We start from the raw sequence: 19,626 nt of genomic DNA on the forward strand, positions 1-19,626 counted from the left end.
TTGCCCAACTAAAATCAGTCTCCACTTTTTGAGGTTGGAGGTGCTGTTTAAATGTCTTTAAAAATCACGCGATAGCCAGGTTAGCCAGTGCTGTATAGATGGTGTGCTCTGGTCAGATGATAGCATCTCTGCTACTGCAACAGTTGTGGCTAATGTCATTGATGCAACAGGACAGCAAAGTGCATAGTACAGTACACTGTTAGACCTTACCGGGTTTTTTTACAGTAAAATACTGGCAACACTGTTGCCAGTAAAATACTGTTAATTGTACAGTTCTTTACTGTAATCTAGTTTGTTTCTGTAAAAATGCACTAAAACTCAAGTTAACTAATTTCACTTGCAGAAACCGACTGCCTTAAATTGACCAACTGTCATTTAAATGTATTAACTAAAATTTATAATGCATTAATAATGTGAGCAAAGCATTACTGTGAACTTCTTTCATTTGAGACCACTAAAAAACTATTGTACATAAAAAGATTTTCACTGGATCAGCAACTACACAGTCACCGCCTGTTAAATAAAGCAATATGCAGCAAATCATCAATGTTTGTAGATCTTCTCCTGGACTGAAGCACAGGCTCTACTCTTCTGCACAATGGTGACCCAAAAAATTAATTTTACAGTAAACTACTGGCAACAGTGTTGCCAGTATAAACCTGTTTTATAACTTACAGTTTATTACTGTTAAAATACATTTTGTGGGTGTGTCTTTTTATCTTACACTGTTAACCCTTTCAACCCCACAGGAAATCGACACTACAATGAGTAAAAAGTAACATTGAGACAGTGTTGCAGTGAGATAATTAAGGGAAAATGTAAGTGATTGTTGAGCATTAGTGATGAACACCTGCTGTTAATAAGCAGAATCACTGAAGGAAAGAGAAACACAAGAACAGAAAATAGAGAAACACAATAACTACGACTGACTTCCAGCCATTACACATTATTACACTTATTATTAACCAGTATGACTTTATTTCTGTCATACATCTACAGAAGTTGTTATTGAGATGTTTAATTGAAAATGTTTGGTTTGAAGTTACCATTATAGAGATCAGTGCTTGCTTTAGTTGGGATGCTGATGCTAAAACATTAGTTTTTCTTTTGCTGCTTGAGCTGTGTTGTTGCAAGTCACACTTGCGCACACATAGTTTATGAATGACTGCAGTTATAATGATTATGATGACAAAATCATCATATTGCCTGTTCATTCACTAAGGAATTCATTCTCACTTATTCAGAGTTTAATCCTCAAGTAAAGTGTTACATTACCACCACTGTGAAAATGCAGCAATAAGATACAATGACTCTTTTTTTTTTTAACACATGATGCATAACCAGAGAAACAGAGCTACACTGCGTTTTAGAAACACCGAGATATCACAATTTAGCACATGAATCTCAACAATGGTGGCAATATTTCTTTTTTATTATTATTCATGCAGCAGTGCATGCTGGGAGTTTTATATTATCCTGGAACCCAGCATGCATTGCGACATGAAACTTTTCACCATTGTTGAGATTCATATGCTGATTGTTGATGTCTGTGTGTGTCTGAGCCAAGCAGGAGTAAAATAAAATTGAATGCACTATATGATTACAATATTCTTCAGAAGACCTGATTACAGAAATATTGATTATATTTTGTAGATTCACAGATATATGCTAAATATGAGATAACTATAATTTCAATGACTATATACAGGAAAAATCTGAAAATCAGACATGTCCAGGATGATTGTGACATCATCACAAAAGAATAAAAACACCTGATCATCTTCCTCTTGACTTTTTCTTGCCATAACAAATGTGTTTTATAAACTCACCGTTACAGCAGTCAGAGAGAGATGAATGGTAAGAAGTCCAGGGACAAGAGACCAACTAAAGCAAATACTGATCTCCATCATGGTGACAACAAACTTTATTAATAACTAAATCTCTGTTAATTCTCAACAAGAACTTTTGTACCTGTATGATAGAAATAATCGTAAACTGGTTTGTAAACTGGTTTCACACTCAGTGTGGCTGGAAGTCAGTTGTAGTTTTTGTGTTTCTCTTTTTTCTGTTCTTGTTTCTCTGTCCTTCAGTGATTCTGCTTATCAGGTGTTCATCAGTGTCTCAATTCACTCACTTCTTTTCATTCAAGGGGACTATATTAGTGAACTAATGTAGGGAATAGTGAATGAGGGTATAGGGTGTGATTGGGAAAACAGCCCCTGAGTGTCGATTTTGAGCACTGTTAATTTACAGTATATTCCTGTAGGCTATTTTTATTTTCTACGGTATATTACTGTTTTAATGGAAAATGGTATTATATTGTCAGAATTTTACAGCAAGGGTTAACAGTGTATGTTTCTGCAGTTTTCAGGTTTGGCAACAACAGTTCCTGTGGCATCAAGGTAGAGCAGAAGTTTGCTGTCATTCTGCAAGTCTTTCATTAGCTGAAGCTGAGGAACTGTGTACATGTGTGTGTGATGAACGGGGAAATTGCCACAAACTGTAAATAGTGATGCTTGAGAGGTGTGAACTTTTGGTTCAAGTCTTGGGCTTCTTGAATCTTGATTCAGTCCAGGCATGGATTTCTGTCCATTCTGCTTTCAAGATTTCTCTCACTTGAGATTTTTTGTAGTACTGTTTGTGGAGGCACCTCGTTCATGTTTCCCTGAATTAGTTTCTCTTCATCTGCTGCAGCAAGTGTTTTGGTGTGAAGATGCATGGGTGTGAATTCTCCCAGTAGCTTCTTGAGATTTTGCCTTTCAATACTGCTAGTGTGTCGTCGAAATGTAAGGCCTTTTGAATGATTGAATTGGCCAGACATTTTCACATTTATCAAAACACAGTCTTTTCCCCCCTTAGATTTTTAGATATGTAAAATCTAAATTTAGCACATCCTGGAAATTAACAGCTAGCAATGCCTTGCCAAAATGGAGAAATGGAGACTCTATTGTATGAGAAGGACAGAACACAGCTGACCATTGGAGCCATTTTATCAGACAGAATGTCGGTCCAGCCTTTTTTAAGCTGTCTGCAACCCTTGTGTTGGGTTGGTTTAATTTTGGTCCATTCATGACAGTCTTAATGAAAATTGTGAGGGACACTGTTGATCTTCTGATTTTGTGTTTACAGTGTCATGGTCCTTCTCCACTGTTTCCTCTGAGTGTTTTGGGCTGTTTTTGACCGGTGTTTGGGCTGATTCTGGTAAGCTGCTGTGTTTTGGCCTTTTTTTGACTGGAGTTTCCTCTGAGTCTGAAGAAAGAGGTGAGTTGTGATGGCCAAACGAAAGCTTTTTCCTCTTTAAGAATCTTGTTTGATTTTTCTTGGAGCAGTCGGGACACAGCCAGGGTGAAATTACTTTTATATCTTCAATGCTCTTGTATCCCACACAACATGGGTGAAACCAGTCTTGACATTGACCGCACTGAGCATATGGTTGAGAAGGATTGTTTGGCTGTTTGCAGACACAAAATAGTGGTTCTGGATCTGATTGCACTGCAGAATGTTCATCCTAATCATGGAAAAGTAAACAAACAAACAAACAAACAAAAACACCATAATTAACACCATAGTTAATTACAGATATGTTATAAAAACACCGATCGTTGTCTAGTCAGTATGAATGCATGCATCTAATTTGCATTAATTATTAACTGTATAGATCAGTGGTTATCAATCCTCGTCCCAGGGAAACGTCTTGGTTACTAATGTAACCCCCGTTCCCTGAAGGAGGGAACGGAGACGTAGTCGATCATTTACCGACTTATGGGATCACGCCAGGGAGCCAGATGTCTTCGGTATAGTCTAGAATCAAGCCAAACGAGCTTTGGCAGGTGCGCAATCCACGCCCGCCCTGCAGCGCGGGTATAACAGGGAAGTGGATGCACCCACCAGTATCTTTTCGATGAGGAGCCGATCGGTCATGTCGATATCTCTGAAAGTGTACTCTGTTACAAGCCTGTGTGTGTCGGAAGCTCTCCCAGTGCTGGTGTCTGTAGCGTGGCAGCGGTGATCGCGAGCTTTCTAAACTCGGATACATATATAATATTTGTATTTTTTAATACAAAAAAATATGTGTCAGAAATATCAGTTTACATTTCCAAACATTCCTTTTGCCATTCATTGTGACAATCCAGTGAGATTTTGTTCACAAACATCATGAAGAAACAGATAAAATTGACACAGATCAAATTTAATGGTTCACTCAACTAACCTATAGGTTTTAATGAAAGCAAATATGTCTGAAATTTGCATCAAATTCATGGAAATACTAAATAATAACCCCATTATTATACAATAGGCCTAATTATAACATTTAAAAATAATAACACATGTAACAACATGCTGTTACTCCAAGGGTCTAATTTGACTAGCTTTAAGTTGTAACAGTATAAAAGTAGTAAAAGATTAAGATTTCTACATGTAATACTTATTTTATATACAAAGATGTTGGTCAATCACAGCAGTGGCCATGTACAGTCTCATAGAAGACACGCCCCTTCACACAGTTTTTAAATCAGAGGCTAAAATCAGGGTAGAAAATGCCCTTTTATTTCTAGATTATGACTATTTTTGATGTACAAAATACAAATCATACTAACACTATAAGTGCGCCTCAGGAAACATTCTGAAAAAAATTAAAAATGCAGTTCATGACCCTTTTAAATAAAAAAGTAAATATCATTGGCTATTAGCCACTTAATTGTAAAAAGGTAAAATGTCAGCTTCCCTAACCCCTAAGTCAATTCATCAGCTACCTTCATTTTTTTTTTAAGTTCAATAAAGTGAAATAGTTGCATAAAGCCTATCCAAGAAGACATACCTCTGCAGAAACTCCAGGGCTGATGGGTAATGGATGTTGAAGCAATAATATCTCCCAAACATCATGCACAGGGCGGAAATGAAGGAGGGGATGTTGTCAAGTATAATGTTTTGATCCACACACAGCATGAACCGTTTAGCTGAAAAACAGGATCGACCTAAAAAGAAAGTAAGAAAAAATATTCAAACAAAGATACTAAAACATTACAATAGGGCTGTAACGGTACGTGTATTCGTACCGAACCGTTTCGGTACAGGGCTTTCGGTTCGGTGCACGTGTGTACCGAATGACTGAATGCAATATTTTGTGTGCGGAACATAGGTACATTTTCGTGTTTCCACACGAACATATTAAGTGGCGGAAGTCTCCGCGTTCAGCGCAAATCCCGCCCTGCAGCTGATTCTAATGTTTTTTCCTATTAGACATTCTCTGGTTTTACCAGTGTTTTACCCGTCGTCACTGTAACCTAAACCAATGAAATAGACTGCAGGGCGAAAAAAAGCTTTTCCGCTTCGTGTGCGCCGCCGCACTCTCCGTTCCGTGGTGTGTGTGTCGACGACCCGCTGCGCTCTCTGCTCAATGTTCGAGTCCCTGTTTGCGCTTTGCGTTCTGCTCTGTCGTTAACGGCCCAAACACTTCAATCATGTACCGATCACGCACTGGAAAAGCAAAGTCCGCTCAAATAAGGTGACATTTCTCAGTAGTAACTAGACTTCTGTTTGCTGAGCAGCTGGTATAGTCATGCTGGCAACAATGGTAAAATGACCTGCTCTGATCACATGCTCTGGTAATAATAGCTTTGGACTATATTTTATTTTGATAATTATTAAAAAAGTGGAAAAAAAATCTTAAATTGATTATGTTGATTGATTATTGAAAAATAATAATACATTAATATATTTGTTTAATATTATTTTAATATAGGGCTATTTTCTGTTCCTGCACTGTAATCATAGTTATTTATTTATATTTTTCATTATATTTTATTATGTGATATTGGTTTGAGACTGAGAGTATTTTATTTAGTGGAGAACTTTGCAGCAGTATTTTATTTCTTATTCTTTTTTTATTTTATATCTATTTTATTAAAAAGTGTTTAAAAAAGTGTAAACAACTTGTAAAAAAAAATTATAGTAATAAACAACCTGCAGTTTAATGTTTGCATTTCTTTCCCTTACTGTACCGAAAATAAACCGAACCGTGACTTTAAAACCGAGGTACGTACCGAACCGTGATTTTTGTGTACCGTTACACCCCTACATTACAATAACAGAAATAAAAACATTCTTCATTAAGAATAGTTTCCCTGTAATGTCACTTATGCTATCAACAGAACATGCTCTATGCTTCCTGGACATATGAGCAGTAAATGATGAATTCACAGTGAATGTATTTTTACAACCTGTTACTGGACATGCCACAGGTTGCCCCTCCACTATATGCTCTTTTAAGTGACACGTAAGTTCTTTAACTGTGTGAAATTGTCGATCACACAGCCAAATGGCACATTTAAAATCTGCAACAAATGCCCCAGCAGTAACAGAGGGTTCAGACTCATTGTGAACCCGATAGAAATTAGCTTTAAAAGCTGCATAAGTACAAAATGTCCGTTTGCAGTCAGCGACAGCACATTTGAAAAGACAACGGGGCTCGTTCCTATGAACTCTACAATGCAGCACATAACCCCTCAATGTCTGTAGTGTTTTGCTGCAAAAACAACAGTTAATCATTTTTTTAACAAACTAATAAAATCGATTTTTTAAATCCTAACGTTACTTAGCATGAAAGAAACTGAAACCCTGATTAACCCCCAATTCGTCAGCATCATTACTGACAAAATAACCCCAGTCACAAACATATACTTGTACGGTTACTTTTTTTTAAGAAAACAAACTGTTCACTTACCAGTGCAAGAGAGAGAGATCGCAATTTTACATGTCATGCAAACCTCCACTAACTCACTGGCAGAATTGGCGGGCGCTCTCACTCATGAAGTTCGTCAAAATGGCTGATCCTGTGAAAATCAGAAATCTGCTTTGCTGCAGAAACGACAGTAAACGTTAGTCGTCTTTAAGCAAACTAACAAAATCGCTCTTTTTTTTTATCCTAGTTACTCAGCATGAAAGAAAACTGAAAGAGTTGAGCTGAACATAAAACCCACAGTCTAGCCTAATTATCCAACAGTTCATCATGCAGCATCATTATTATGATGGCAAAATAGCTTCAGTCAAAACATATACTTGTACGGTTACTGTTTTTGGAATAAAACAAACTGTTTGTTCACTTACCAGTGCAAGAGATCGCAATTTTACATGTCATGCACAACTCCATAACGTTAGTTCACTGGCAGAATTGGCGGGCGCTCTCACTCATGAAGTTCGTCAAAATGGCTGATCCTGTGATAATTAGAAATCTGCTTTGCTGCAAAAACGTCAATTTACGCTAGTCGTTGTTTGAGCAAACTAACAAAACCGCTCTTTTTTTATCCTAGTTAGCTTACTCAGCATGAAAGAAACAAACTGAAAGAGTTGAGCTGAACATGAAACCCACAGTCTACAGCCTATTATCCAACAGATCTTCTGCATCCATTCATGCCCGTACCGCAGCGTCAACGGGGAATGCATGAAAGCTGACTTCTCTGTTGTAACGTGACGAAATGGTACATAATGGCACACATTGATGAAGTGCTGAGGCTGTCACCCTCTGAAAGGCAAGTCGCCTCTCTTGAATCCTAAAAACACTCACTGTGAAAAAATATCTCTGTGGTAATGGAACTCAGTCGCTGTTGTCTCTCGCTGTCAGATCACCTTAAGTACTGGCGCCCACACTCAAGTTCGAACGTCAACGGTCGCCGTGCACGGAGCGTATGAGGTAGTCCCGTGTATTGTTGGTCACGAGACCTATATTCCCATGAAACACGGTTAACTCTCTATTTCCCAGGTAAAGCGCTCCTTCAGTGAAGAGGAGAGTAGTGTGGTTTCTCTCAGTGATCTGTGGCGAGTGAGTTTCACTTCAAGACACCTGAGTGAGTGTGTGTGAGTTCACAGGTGAGTGTGATTGTGCTTCTGAATCACTGCTCGCTTTCAGTCGGTGGACATTTGACAAATGGGTCATTCCTGGTATGCGGTGACATTTTGGCTTCATAAGTGTTGGAAAAAAAAGTACATGATTTTCATGTTTTTAGCATTCTACCAAAATAGTGGCATGTTTAACTATAAGGAATACATATTGGTCAAGCTCAGGGACTCAAAAAATAATAATTATGGGTAGATTGTGCAGACACTGTCCATGGAAATATTCCACCCTGTTAGGGACATATACATAGTTATCACAACATGTTAATAATGTAAATGTTAAACAATAATGAACTTTTCTTGGGTAGTATATTATGCCATATTTTTTTTTCTTCTTGAAACAAGCAAAACAATTTTTGATGAATAGTATATGTCTTGTTTATTAAAAACAGGTACTTTTTGTGCCCATTTCTGCTAAGACACGAAACGAGCGGTTTTTGTGAGAAAACGAACAGTATTTATATCGTTGTTATCTCTTGAAAACAGCACACGTCCAAATGATTTGACGGCGCGGGCGGGTATAGATATATACATAGATGTCGCCTTGGCTACTGCAGTTCATTGGAACGAAACCGTAGCCAAGGCGACATCTATGTATATATCTATACCCGCCCGCGCCGTCAGATCATTTGGACGTGTGCTGTTTTCAAGTGTCTTAGGTCATCAATGTGTACTTATGATGGGGAATTGTTTCATTTGGACGATGGGGAATTGTTTTAATTTGGACTCTGTGCTTGTGTTTTGAGCCAGTGACCATCGACTTGCATTATATGACTGACAGACAAGAACGGTTTGACCTAAAAATATCAAAATTGAAACTACTGCGGAAACAAAGACACCTACATCTTGGATGCCCTTGAGGTAAGCTAAAACATATCAAAAATTAATTTCAAAGTGAACTATCCCTTTAACAGTGCTGTCAAATTATTATTTAAAATGACTTGTCTAACAGGGTGGAAAGGAGCATAACAGGGTGGAACGGAATATAACAGGGTGGAACACCAGTGTTAAAAGGTTCATTGGATGAGCTTTTTGTCATTGTCCTGCATGGTTTGCCATCAGTAATGTTTGGAACTGCACCTATATAATACTGTTTCAAAACAATAAAATAAAATTAAAATCCAAATTTCCTTTGGGGGAGGGACACAAAAAATAACTATGTGGTTCCTTATCACAATCAATCATGGTGGCTAAACAATTCTCTCTTCAGATGGCTAGAGAAATATTTACAAATTAGAGAAGACAGACATAATAAATTACATTTTTATTTATTTATGTCTGATTAAAAATAAAGATACTATAATTAATTTGAATTAACTAGATTAACAAACATATACAAAATTCTATTAGAATTTCCAACCTGTTAGTTTCACATTCCACCCTGTTAGGTTTATAGACCTAACAGGGTGGAAAATTAGTTAGTCATAGCTCTTTGAGTGATTAACATTTAGCTAGGTAACCTTCTACAGATGAACAGAACTTGTATAAATATATCAGATTTGTTTTTAATTTTTTTTGATAGGACAAACATTCTCAATAACATAGCCTAACAGGGTGGAACTTTAAGGGTGGGACAAGCAGGATAACATTTCAAAAACTAAAAATAAAGTTAGGAGTGAGAGTTGAAGCTTTCCTCAGTTTGTACAGTTGAATTCCAGCGGGAAAAATAAATGATGTCACTTCTTGAAAATGGTCTCAATGAAATTGCAGTCAGATTTGGAAGGCAGAAAAGTACATACTAACAGGGTGGAAGATGACTTCAGGGACGCAGTAATTGAAGAAAATTTAAAGAAAAAGACTTACATTTTCACATGATTTATATGTATGATTAGAGGCAGTTTAGCCTAGTCAATAACATAATTTAAAAATATTTTGAGGTTTTTGCCATTTCATGGTTTATATTTCTTGCAGAAGTTGATTACTGTGCACTGAGGACATGATAAAATTGAATGCATACATCAATTCAAATTGTGTAAAATACAAAATAGTATTTTTAATGTCTATTATCTCTGTTTAAATGGTAAAGAATATTTAAATTACAATTTAAGCCATTTATTATAAATATGTGACTCATTTTAGAGAAAATATGAGTGAATATTTAAATTACAATTTAAGCCATTTATTATAAATATGTGACTCATTTTAGAGAAAATATGAGTAAATAAATCATTGGGACAGGAAAGTCACCACCAGGAATGACCCAAATAACACCGTTTATAACCCCGTAAAGAAATACAAAATAAAACACTAGTCAAATGCAAGAACTTTAATGCCTCGTTTCCACTGAGCAGTACGGTACGGTACGGTACGCATTTATTTGCGTTTCCACTATCAAAAGTTGTGAATGGTACCAAAATGCCGAACCGTACCGTACCACTTTTTAGGTACCCTTCCATTGGGGTACCTAGCACAGTGGAACGGTACTAAAAGGTGGAGCTAGACTCACTGCAGGACGTTGATTGGTTGACAGAGAATCGTCACTTGCGCGTGCTACAAGGGGAATGACAACATAAGAAGCGCCATTTTTTAATATACAGTTTAATATAATACTACTGTTACTGTATCACGAAATGTAATTTTAAGAGTTTTTCAGGCGAGAATGTAGTTGTTTAAAGCTCAAATCTGTGGTTTATTTATAAAGATGATTTTTTTTCCCCGGTTGTGAGATCCATGCGTTCAGCGGGCGCTCGGCGCTCATGTTTCCCGGCTGGATGAGCCTTTCCTCGGCTAATCTTCTGACGTTCGTCGCTTACTCCGACGGTAGTGGTTAAACATGAGATATAATTCGTCTTGTGTAGACCTAACGGGCGATCTTTGCTCTCGTGAATATATAATGAGTTCCCTGTCAATCGTTTTGGCTGAGGGCTAAGTTTAGTTTCATATTAACGTTATAGGCTATTTATATTTAACTTTACTTGTAATGTTAGACTAGAGCGCTGCATTTGGATATTTGACTGAATTGTTTGCTTTATTTCTTATTGTATAGCTTCTTGTACCTTTTACTTAAACTTTTATATACACTGTTAGACCTTACCGTTTTTTTTTACAGTAAAATACTGGCAACACTGTTGCCAGTAAAATACTGTTAATTGTACAGTTCTTTACTGTAATCTAGTTTGTTTCTGTAAAAATGCACTAAATTATAGTTAACTAATTACACTTGCAGAAACCGACTGCCTTAAATTGACCAACTGTCATTTAAATGTATTAACTAAAATTTATAATGCATTAATAATGTGAGCAAAGTATTACTGTGAACTTCTTTCATTTGAGACCACTAAAAAACTATTGTACATAAAAAGATTTCCATTGGATCAGCAACTACACAGTCACCGCCTGTTAAATAAAGCAACATGCAGCAAATCATCAATGTTTGTAGATCTTCTCCTGGACTGAAGCACAGGCTCTACTCTTCTGCACAATGGTGACCCAAAAAAATAATTTTACAGTAAACTACTGGCAACAGTGTTGCCAGTATAAACCTGTTTTATAACTTACAGTTTATTATTGTTAAAATACATTTTGTGGGTGTGTCTTTTTTATCTTACACAGTTAACCCTTTCAACCCCTCAGGGAAATCCACACTACGAGTAAAAAGTAACGATGCAGTGAGATAATTAAGGGAATATGTAAGTGATTGTAAGCAGAATCACTGAAGAAAAGAGAAACACAAGAACAGAAAATAGAGAAACACAATAACTACGACTGACTTCCAGCCATTACACATTATTACACTTATTATTAACCAGTATGACTTTATTTCTGTCATACAGAAGTTGTTATTGAGATGTTTAATTGAAAATGTTTGGTTTGAAGTTACCATTATAGAGATCAGTGCTTGCTTTAGTTGGGATGCTGATGCTAAAACATTAGATTTTCTTTTGCTGCTTGAGCTGTGTTTTTGCAAGTCACACTTGTGCACACACAGTTTATGAATGACTGCAGTTATAATGGTTATGATGACAAAATCATCATATCGCCTGTTCATTCACTAAGAAATTCATTCTCACTTATTCAGAATCAATCAAAAGTGTTACATTACCACCACTGTGAAAACGCAGCAATAAGATACAATGACTTTTTTTTTCTTTTTTTTTAACACATGATGCATAACCAGAGAAACAGACCTACACTGTGTTTTAGAAACACCGAGATATCACAATTTAGCACATGAATCTCAACAATGGTGGCAATATTTCTTTTTTATTATTATTCATGCAGCAGTGCATGCTGGGAGTTTTATATTATCCTGGAACCCAGCATGCATTGCGACATGAAACTTTTCACCATTGTTGAGATTCATATGCTGATTGTTGATATCTGTGTGTGTCTGAGCCAAGCAGGAGTAAAATAAAATTGAATGCACTATATGATTACAATATTCTTCAGAAGACCTGATTACAGAAATATTGATTTTATTTTATAGATTCACAGATACATGCTAAATATGAGATAACTATAATTTCAATGACTATATACAGGAAAAAACTGAAAATCAGGCACGTCCAAGGATGATTGTGACATCATCACAAAAAAATAAAAACACCTGATCATCTTCCTCTTGACTTTTTCTTGCCATAACAAATGTGTTTTATAAACTCACTGTTACAGCAGTCAGAGAGAGATGAAAGGTAAGAAGTCCAGGGACAAGAGACCAACTAAAGCAAATACTGATCTCCATCATGGTGACAACAAATTTTATTAATAACTAAATCTCTGTTAATTCTCAACAAGAACTTTTGTACATGTATGAAAGAAATAATCGTAAACTGGTTTGTAAACTGGTTTCACACTCAGTGTGGCTGGAAGTCAGTTGTAGTTTTTGTGTTTCTCTTTTTTTCTGTTCTTGTTTCTCTGTCCTTCAGTGATTCTGCTTATCAGGTGTTCATCAGTGTCTCAATTCACTCACTTCTTTTCATTCAAGGGGACTATATTAGTGAACTAATGTAGGGAATAGTGAATGAGGGTATAGGGTGTGATTGGGAAAACAGCCTCTGAGTGTCGATTTTGAGCACTGTTAATTCACAGTATATTCCTGTAGGCTACTTTTATTTTCTACGGTATATTACTGTTTTAATGGAAAATGGTATAATATTGTCAGAATTTTACATCAAGGGTTAACAGTGTAGGCTATTATTGATAAAACTGAAATTTTACAAAAAGAAATATGGTTTCTTGTCATTTTTTTATTACAAGATTATCACTATGTTTATTGCAACATTTGTACAAACGCATATATTGCCTGGAATATGTTTAATTTTTTTTTATTTAAACGAAAAGAGGTAACGTTAGGGTTGTGTTTTAAATTTCGTTTTGTTATAAATAGAATAACGTATAACGTGCAGTGAATAATGAATATGCGTTGCGCATGAACCACATTTGTGTCCCTATAATGTTTAATTTATTTAAATGAAAACGAAAAGCATTTTATTGTTGCTTAAAATGTACATACAGAGCAAGTTAACAGAGATAACCGGAGTAGCAGAGCGAGCTGAGTGACGCTTTTAAAAACGCTCTGTACCATTTGCATGTACTGTAGGAGTCGCACATGGCAAGTACAAACTTTGCGTACTTGATATTGAGAAAAGCCTAATGTCGGCGCTTGTCTTCTTGTGACAAACATGTCGAGGAGCAAGAACAAGATCTGCTGTATGTCATCCATTGTAGTTTACTATGTTCTTCTTCGCGCGAAAATGACGTTGATCGAAACACCACGCCTATCAAGTAAGGGAACTGTTGGCAGTGGAAACGCTAGCCAGATCATGGTTAACAGACCCGAACCGTACCGTACTGTCCCGTACCGTACCGTACTGCTCAGTGGAAACGAGGCATTAGTAAATCATAATTATACATAAGGGACGTATAGAAACATCCTTAATCAGAATCATATCCTACATGGTCATTTCACTACAACTTTTTCAAATCTTCCCATTAAACACGAATGATCCATATAACGTTCACATATGGTTCCCATTTGGTTATTTTTTGGGGGGAACCAAATAAGAATTTTCTCTATTGGTTATTTTTTTGTAACATAAAGAGAACGTTTTTTAGGTGTTTTTTGTTTTGTGTATAACCTATAACGAGGTTAAGTGTAGTGTGAAAAGAGTTTGTTTGTATCTTTTTTTTAAAATGTCTGTTATTCAGCACTTATAAGAAATGTAAAATTGTGGTACAGTGTCAGTGATACAAGTTACAAAATCATACATGTTAATGCTTAAATTTAATCTTATTTAATCCTCCATAGGAAGGTTTATGTGCTTGGATTATTTCTTTTGATTAAACAATAGTTTAAAACAATAGGCCAACATGGTTTGTATTATCCTGATAACTGACCACTAATACTACAGTAGTCAACATTTGAAGTGGATTGAAACCTTTCATCAAAGTTAAACATGAATTTTGAGCAATACCTGTTCTTGTCTTAGGAGAACTTTGATGAACTTTTTTTGATCCACTTCAAATGTGGACTACTGTATATGGGATGCATTTGAGGCGAGTAAAAATAATGAGGCCCTTCATTTGTGTGTCACTGATTGCGAGTGGAGGTGAATAGACCATAAGTCCAGGAGAGACACTTGTGTGTGTGTGACACTTATATCTACATGGTTAGTTTATAAATACTTTGATGAATAATACAGGACATATTTCAGGATGAGCTGCTGTAATGGGACATGTACTTCTGCTGTTTGACCAGAAGATGGCAGTAAATGAAACCTGTTGGAAAGTAAAAACCTCATTAATTTTTAATTGAAGGGATCTTGGCTTAAAGCTCCATTTAAACATTGCTTTAGTTTTGTGATCCATGTGTTTAGAGTGTAATTACTTTGTCTTTTTTCTCTTTGTTCTGCTGAAGTGAATCTGTGAAGGAATATGGCTCCTGTTGAGGAGCTGCTTGAGAACTCACTGAGGGATCTAGTCAAAGATGAACTGAAGCGCTTTCAGTGGTACTTGAAGAAACATGAGCGTATTTCAACTTCTGAAATAGAGAACGCAGATATCTTAGACACAGTGGACACGATGGTGGCACGTTTAGGACCAGAAGAAGCTGTGAAGATCACAGTGAACATCCTGAGGAAGATCAACCAGAATAATCTGGCCGAACAGTTAGAGAACAAACACAAGAAAGGTAATAATCACACACACACACACACACACACACACACACACACACTCTCTCTCTCACTCTCACACACACACAAACACTCACTCACTCACACACACTGTCTTGTTCTTGTTTTACTACTTATATTGCACAGGGCGTGCAGTCATAAATAAGGAGATGTACAGCGAGTACCGAACAAACTTGGGACTTTTATTAGCCAACGTGCAGCCGTCTCCACGTCACATAGTATGAGTAACACTGGCGCCAAACCAATATCCCACAGCAACCTTGCCGTGGCGCTGTAAATCAGTGTTGCAAATATTCAGTGCTTACGTGAATATTACACACACTCACACACAAACTCACTCACACACACAAATGCACTCACACACTCATTCTCACACTCACTCACACAAACACACGCACACAATCTCACACTTACACACACTCAACAACACTTTCACTCTATATTTGGATTTAATTTAATATTGATATTTAATATTGATTATTTCTCTACAGTGTCTCTGAGGGACATTAAACAGAGTCCTGAGAGAAACAACAGTGGTACACACACAACCGGGTGAGTCTGACTAATAGTTCAATATTCTCTTCACAACAAAAAAACATCCAAGATAATATGATATCATCGTCTTGATACTTGCAATTTTACAAAACAAACTAGCCCACTTTCTGTAAACTTAGTCATTTAATGTTTTTTTCACCTTTAAAACACTGATTTATACTGAACAAAATTATAAACACAACACTTTTGTTTTTGTCCCCATTTTTCATGAGCTGAACTCAAAGATCTAAGACTTTTTCTATGTACACAAAGGCCATTTCTCTCAAATATTGTTCACAAATCTGTCTAAATCTGTGTTAGCACTTCTCCTTTGCTGAGATAATCCATCCACCTCACAGGTGTGGCATATCAAGATGCAGATTAGACAGCATGATTATTGCACAGGTGTGCCTTAGGGCTGGCCACAATAAAAGGCCACTCTAAAATGTGCAGTTTTATCACACAGCACAATTGCCTTTTGTGTACATAGAAAAAGTCTTAGATCTTTGAGTTCAGCTCATGAAAAATGTGGGCAAAAACAAAAGTGTTGCGTTTATCATTTTGTTCAGTGTATAATACATGTGAGGAATACTTTAGCTAATTGATAGAGAATATAGCTTTCATGTAGGGCTGGGCGATATATCGCATGACATTGTTATGCGCATCTCGTCAGTAAAGCCGGTTCCTTGATTAGTAGTAAATCGCCATCACCTGCTTTCAGACGGAGCAGCATTTACAACACAGAGCCGTAGTTAACTGACAACAGGGTTCGTACGGGTGCTTGAAATCCTTGAAAGTGCTTGAATTTTGATGTTGTGTTTTCAAGGTTTGAAAAGTGCTTGAATTTTAGATAAAATGCTTGAAAATGCTTGAATTTGTAACTGTATTTCTTTCACAAGGAATATCTTTCTGACGAAATAGTTCTTTATTAAATGGAGAAAAAAAAAATTAGCCCTTCAGAATCAGATACAGATTGATTTGCGTTACGCTGGCCAGAGCAAAAGTAGGCGGAGTTTTCATTTTGATTTCCGCGGTTGTTTGGATGCACCGTTTTTACTCGCTGAGCTCCACTTTGGTCCGAGTCGCGCGGCGCAAGCCATTGAAATATATCGGTTTCATTTCATAGCGCAGCGCGGTCCGCGTCCTATCTGAAAGGGCCATTAGTGACTGAGAGTACTTGGTGTGATAATGTAATGTAAGTATTGCATGTCCGTTATGTTCATTTGTGGAATATGCAGTGAACATTGCCAAAATTACAGAACTGTAACGTGCAAATTAACCTGCAAACGTTAGCCCAGTGCATAACAACAGTCGTTGATTGCTGAACTGAAATCAGTCAGTGTCATAAGTAGTATACTGTTACTGTAAGGTTTAGGATGGCCCTATGCAATATTTACACTGCTCTATTCCAGTAAATGTATTAGCTAACGTTATGTCTTGGCCCAAGACATCTTGGCAATGAAATACATTTATCAGGCAGGTGCCTGTGCACTCAGATATTGTTCAAAACTTGTCTATATCAAGAATGTGTCCCAAAACGGGAAGGCCTGTCAAATATTTCTGAATATTTCTCTGAATAAGTCTTCATATTTGAAATTAATTCAGTTTTACAGCCTATAAATCACATTATCTGGTCAGCAATATTTGGACATTAATATAATGAAAAGTATATTATTCATATACTTAGTGATACATTTTGAAGAATAAAACTTGTGATTGGCTTAAATATTAGGGCTGCACAATATATCAAAATATTGCAAATGTATATATTACAATATGCATAATTGCATATCGCAACGGCTTGCAATAACTGGGGTCATGAACAAAAGACAAAGAAAATTACTCACTGCTTTTGGCTGAATAGGCTAACTTTTGTAGCTTTAATAAGAATCAGTATATTTAATTCATGCAGTGAAAACTAAGCAGTGTTTATTTTTACATTTGATTAATCAGTTTCTGTTGTTAAATAAACCTAATGTAGGATAACCTGAACCCCTAAACCCCAGTGATGTTAAAATAACACTTCTTATGCTACAGTAAAACACTGATGTTCACTGTCTTGAAGTTGTAGGGATATTTTCTCATCACAAAAAGAATGTGAAACACGTATGTGTAGGTTATATCATTTTAAAGATATTTTAAAGATAATTTAAGTTAATTTGACACACTTTAAGCATTATCGTATAGTTATCGCATATCTCATTTTTCTTCTATATTGTGCAGCCCTCTGCTATTATGAAACATTTGGCTGTTTATCTCTTTTGATGTGATAAAAACACTAAATAAGAATTTTAACTATGTATTGGTATGTAATTTACGGTAGTGTAAGGTGCTGGAAAAAGCTTTAAAATGGACCTGGAAAGTGCTTGAAAAGTGCTTGAATTTGGCCTTGGAAAAAGTGTACGAACCCTGTGACAAGCTGAGCCATATCGCATTAATTATCGCGGACGTATCGCTGCGATAATTAATGCGATATGGCTCAGCTTGTCAGTTAACTACGGCTCTTTGTAGTAAATGCCGCTCCATCTGAAAGCAGGTGATGGTGATTTACTACTAATCAAGGAACCGGCTTTACTGATGAGATGCGCATAACAATATCGTGCGATATATCGCCCAGCCCTACTTCCATGTAGACAAGAAAACAGAAAAAAAAAAAAAAAAACTGTCACGCCTGCCAATGGTGAGTGTTTTAAAAAAAATGACAGGCCATGTATTTTTCCTGCCTGTCATGAAATGCTTATATTTGCTTATTTTTCAGTTACATCATATACTTGCTAGTATCAGTCTTAACTTTGTAGCCTGTTTGTTTCACTCTTTCATTCTGCTTCTCTCTGTGCTACAGGTTCTCTGAGAAACATCTGGAGAAAGACGAGCCGTGTCTGAATACTGATGCAGATAAAGCAAGATATTTTGATAACCATTGGTCAGATCTCATTCAGGGGGTTACAAATGTCCAGATCATTGCAGATAAACTGTGTCAGCAGAAACTAATTCATGAGGAACAATATTCAGAAATCACACAGAGTTCAACCAGTCAGGAGAGCATGAGAAAGATCTGTAACATTATACGCAAACGCAGAGATCCTGTGAAGGCTAAATTCATCTCAGTTCTTCAGGAAGAGAAGCTTTACCACTTTTGAACATTGGTCAGCTCAAGCTGTGTGTAAAACTGCTGAACATAAACTGAAGACTTTTCTAGTGATGATTCAGGAAAAATATTGCTTTAACCAAATATACATAGCAGCTTTTACTATCTTCCAAAATATTAATTCATACTAACATTACAAAGAAATCTACTAAATGTATGTGTTTTTTTACTAACCAAATGACTTTTTAAATCTTCAATAAATTCCGTCATTGAAAGCATTATGTCTGTATTGTTAACTTGTTTTTTAACAATAACTGGAGAAAATCTGATTTTATCTTAATGTGTAAGGTCACTCACTGTCCAGGACTGCGATTGTTATTTGCAAAAGTTAATTTTAACGGACGGAATCAGATTGGCTGACCCGTACACACTCAGTCAATGGATGGACCATCTGACAGGATTAATGTTAACTCTACCTGCGGTTGAGTGGCCTGACTTCTACACATACCTAGAGAAACCGAGGGGTAAAGAGAAACTGAGGGCATATAAATCTTTAGATGCCTATAACTATGTGCTGAATGGCCATGTACAAGACTTTTGTGGTACGATCCGCAGTTCTGCCTAGTCAGCACCAAGAAGACGGCAATGTAAAGAGTGACATTACAGTGCAATTTTAATGATGTGAATATTTTCTACAAATAAAAATTCCAGATACAGCATATTCATTTTTTTAGATTCTTGCACCCACCAACACAACAAGATGACATTTAATAATAATAATAATAATAATAATAATTTAAGCTCCTTATTATGTAGCCGAATCTGTGCTGGTTTGTATTGGCCGCTGTGGTGAACAAATGAGTCATACTGAAGAGATGAGTCCGAGCTGAGGACCCAAGCAATCCGATTGGTTCAAAGCACGTTTTATGGGTAATCGCTTTAGTGCCTGGTTACAAATCATACAAAACCACTTTATTA

The 19,626-nt window shown here is 36.5% G+C and overlaps 1 protein-coding gene and 1 long non-coding RNA gene across 4 annotated transcripts in view; one reads left to right on the top strand and one right to left on the bottom strand.

Moving 5' to 3' along the window:
* The window catches only part of LOC311077514 (apoptosis-associated speck-like protein containing a CARD), a 56,255-nt gene extending 37,329 nt beyond the window's left edge, over positions 1 to 18,926 (top strand). The window contains exons 1-5 of one of the 3 annotated variants that reach the window (XM_084106057.1): positions 7,760 to 7,866; positions 14,547 to 14,620; positions 14,750 to 15,022; positions 15,518 to 15,578; positions 18,403 to 18,926. In XM_084106057.1, coding sequence (XP_083962183.1) covers positions 14,767 to 15,022; positions 15,518 to 15,578; positions 18,403 to 18,700 — 615 coding nt within the window. In that variant the 5' untranslated portion in view covers positions 7,760 to 7,866; positions 14,547 to 14,620; positions 14,750 to 14,766 and the 3' untranslated portion in view covers positions 18,701 to 18,926. Of the gene's footprint in view, positions 1 to 7,726; positions 7,867 to 14,546; positions 14,621 to 14,749; positions 15,023 to 15,517; positions 15,579 to 18,402 lie in introns of those variants that run through there. The other 2 variants (XM_084106059.1, XM_084106058.1) reach the window with 2 other exon arrangements.
* LOC311077525 lies at positions 3,165 to 7,149 on the bottom strand. The gene is made up of 4 exons (XR_014604912.1): positions 7,108 to 7,149; positions 6,725 to 6,858; positions 4,820 to 4,976; positions 3,165 to 3,508 (listed from the first exon to the last, which is right to left on the bottom strand). It is a non-coding gene; the product is annotated as an uncharacterized lncRNA (long non-coding RNA).
* Positions 18,927 to 19,626: the final 700 nt, after the last annotated feature.

This window comes from Abramis brama, assembly GCF_963993115.1.
Source record: "Abramis brama genome assembly, chromosome: 2".
In the NCBI taxonomy this organism is placed as follows: domain Eukaryota; kingdom Metazoa; phylum Chordata; class Actinopteri; order Cypriniformes; family Leuciscidae; genus Abramis; species Abramis brama.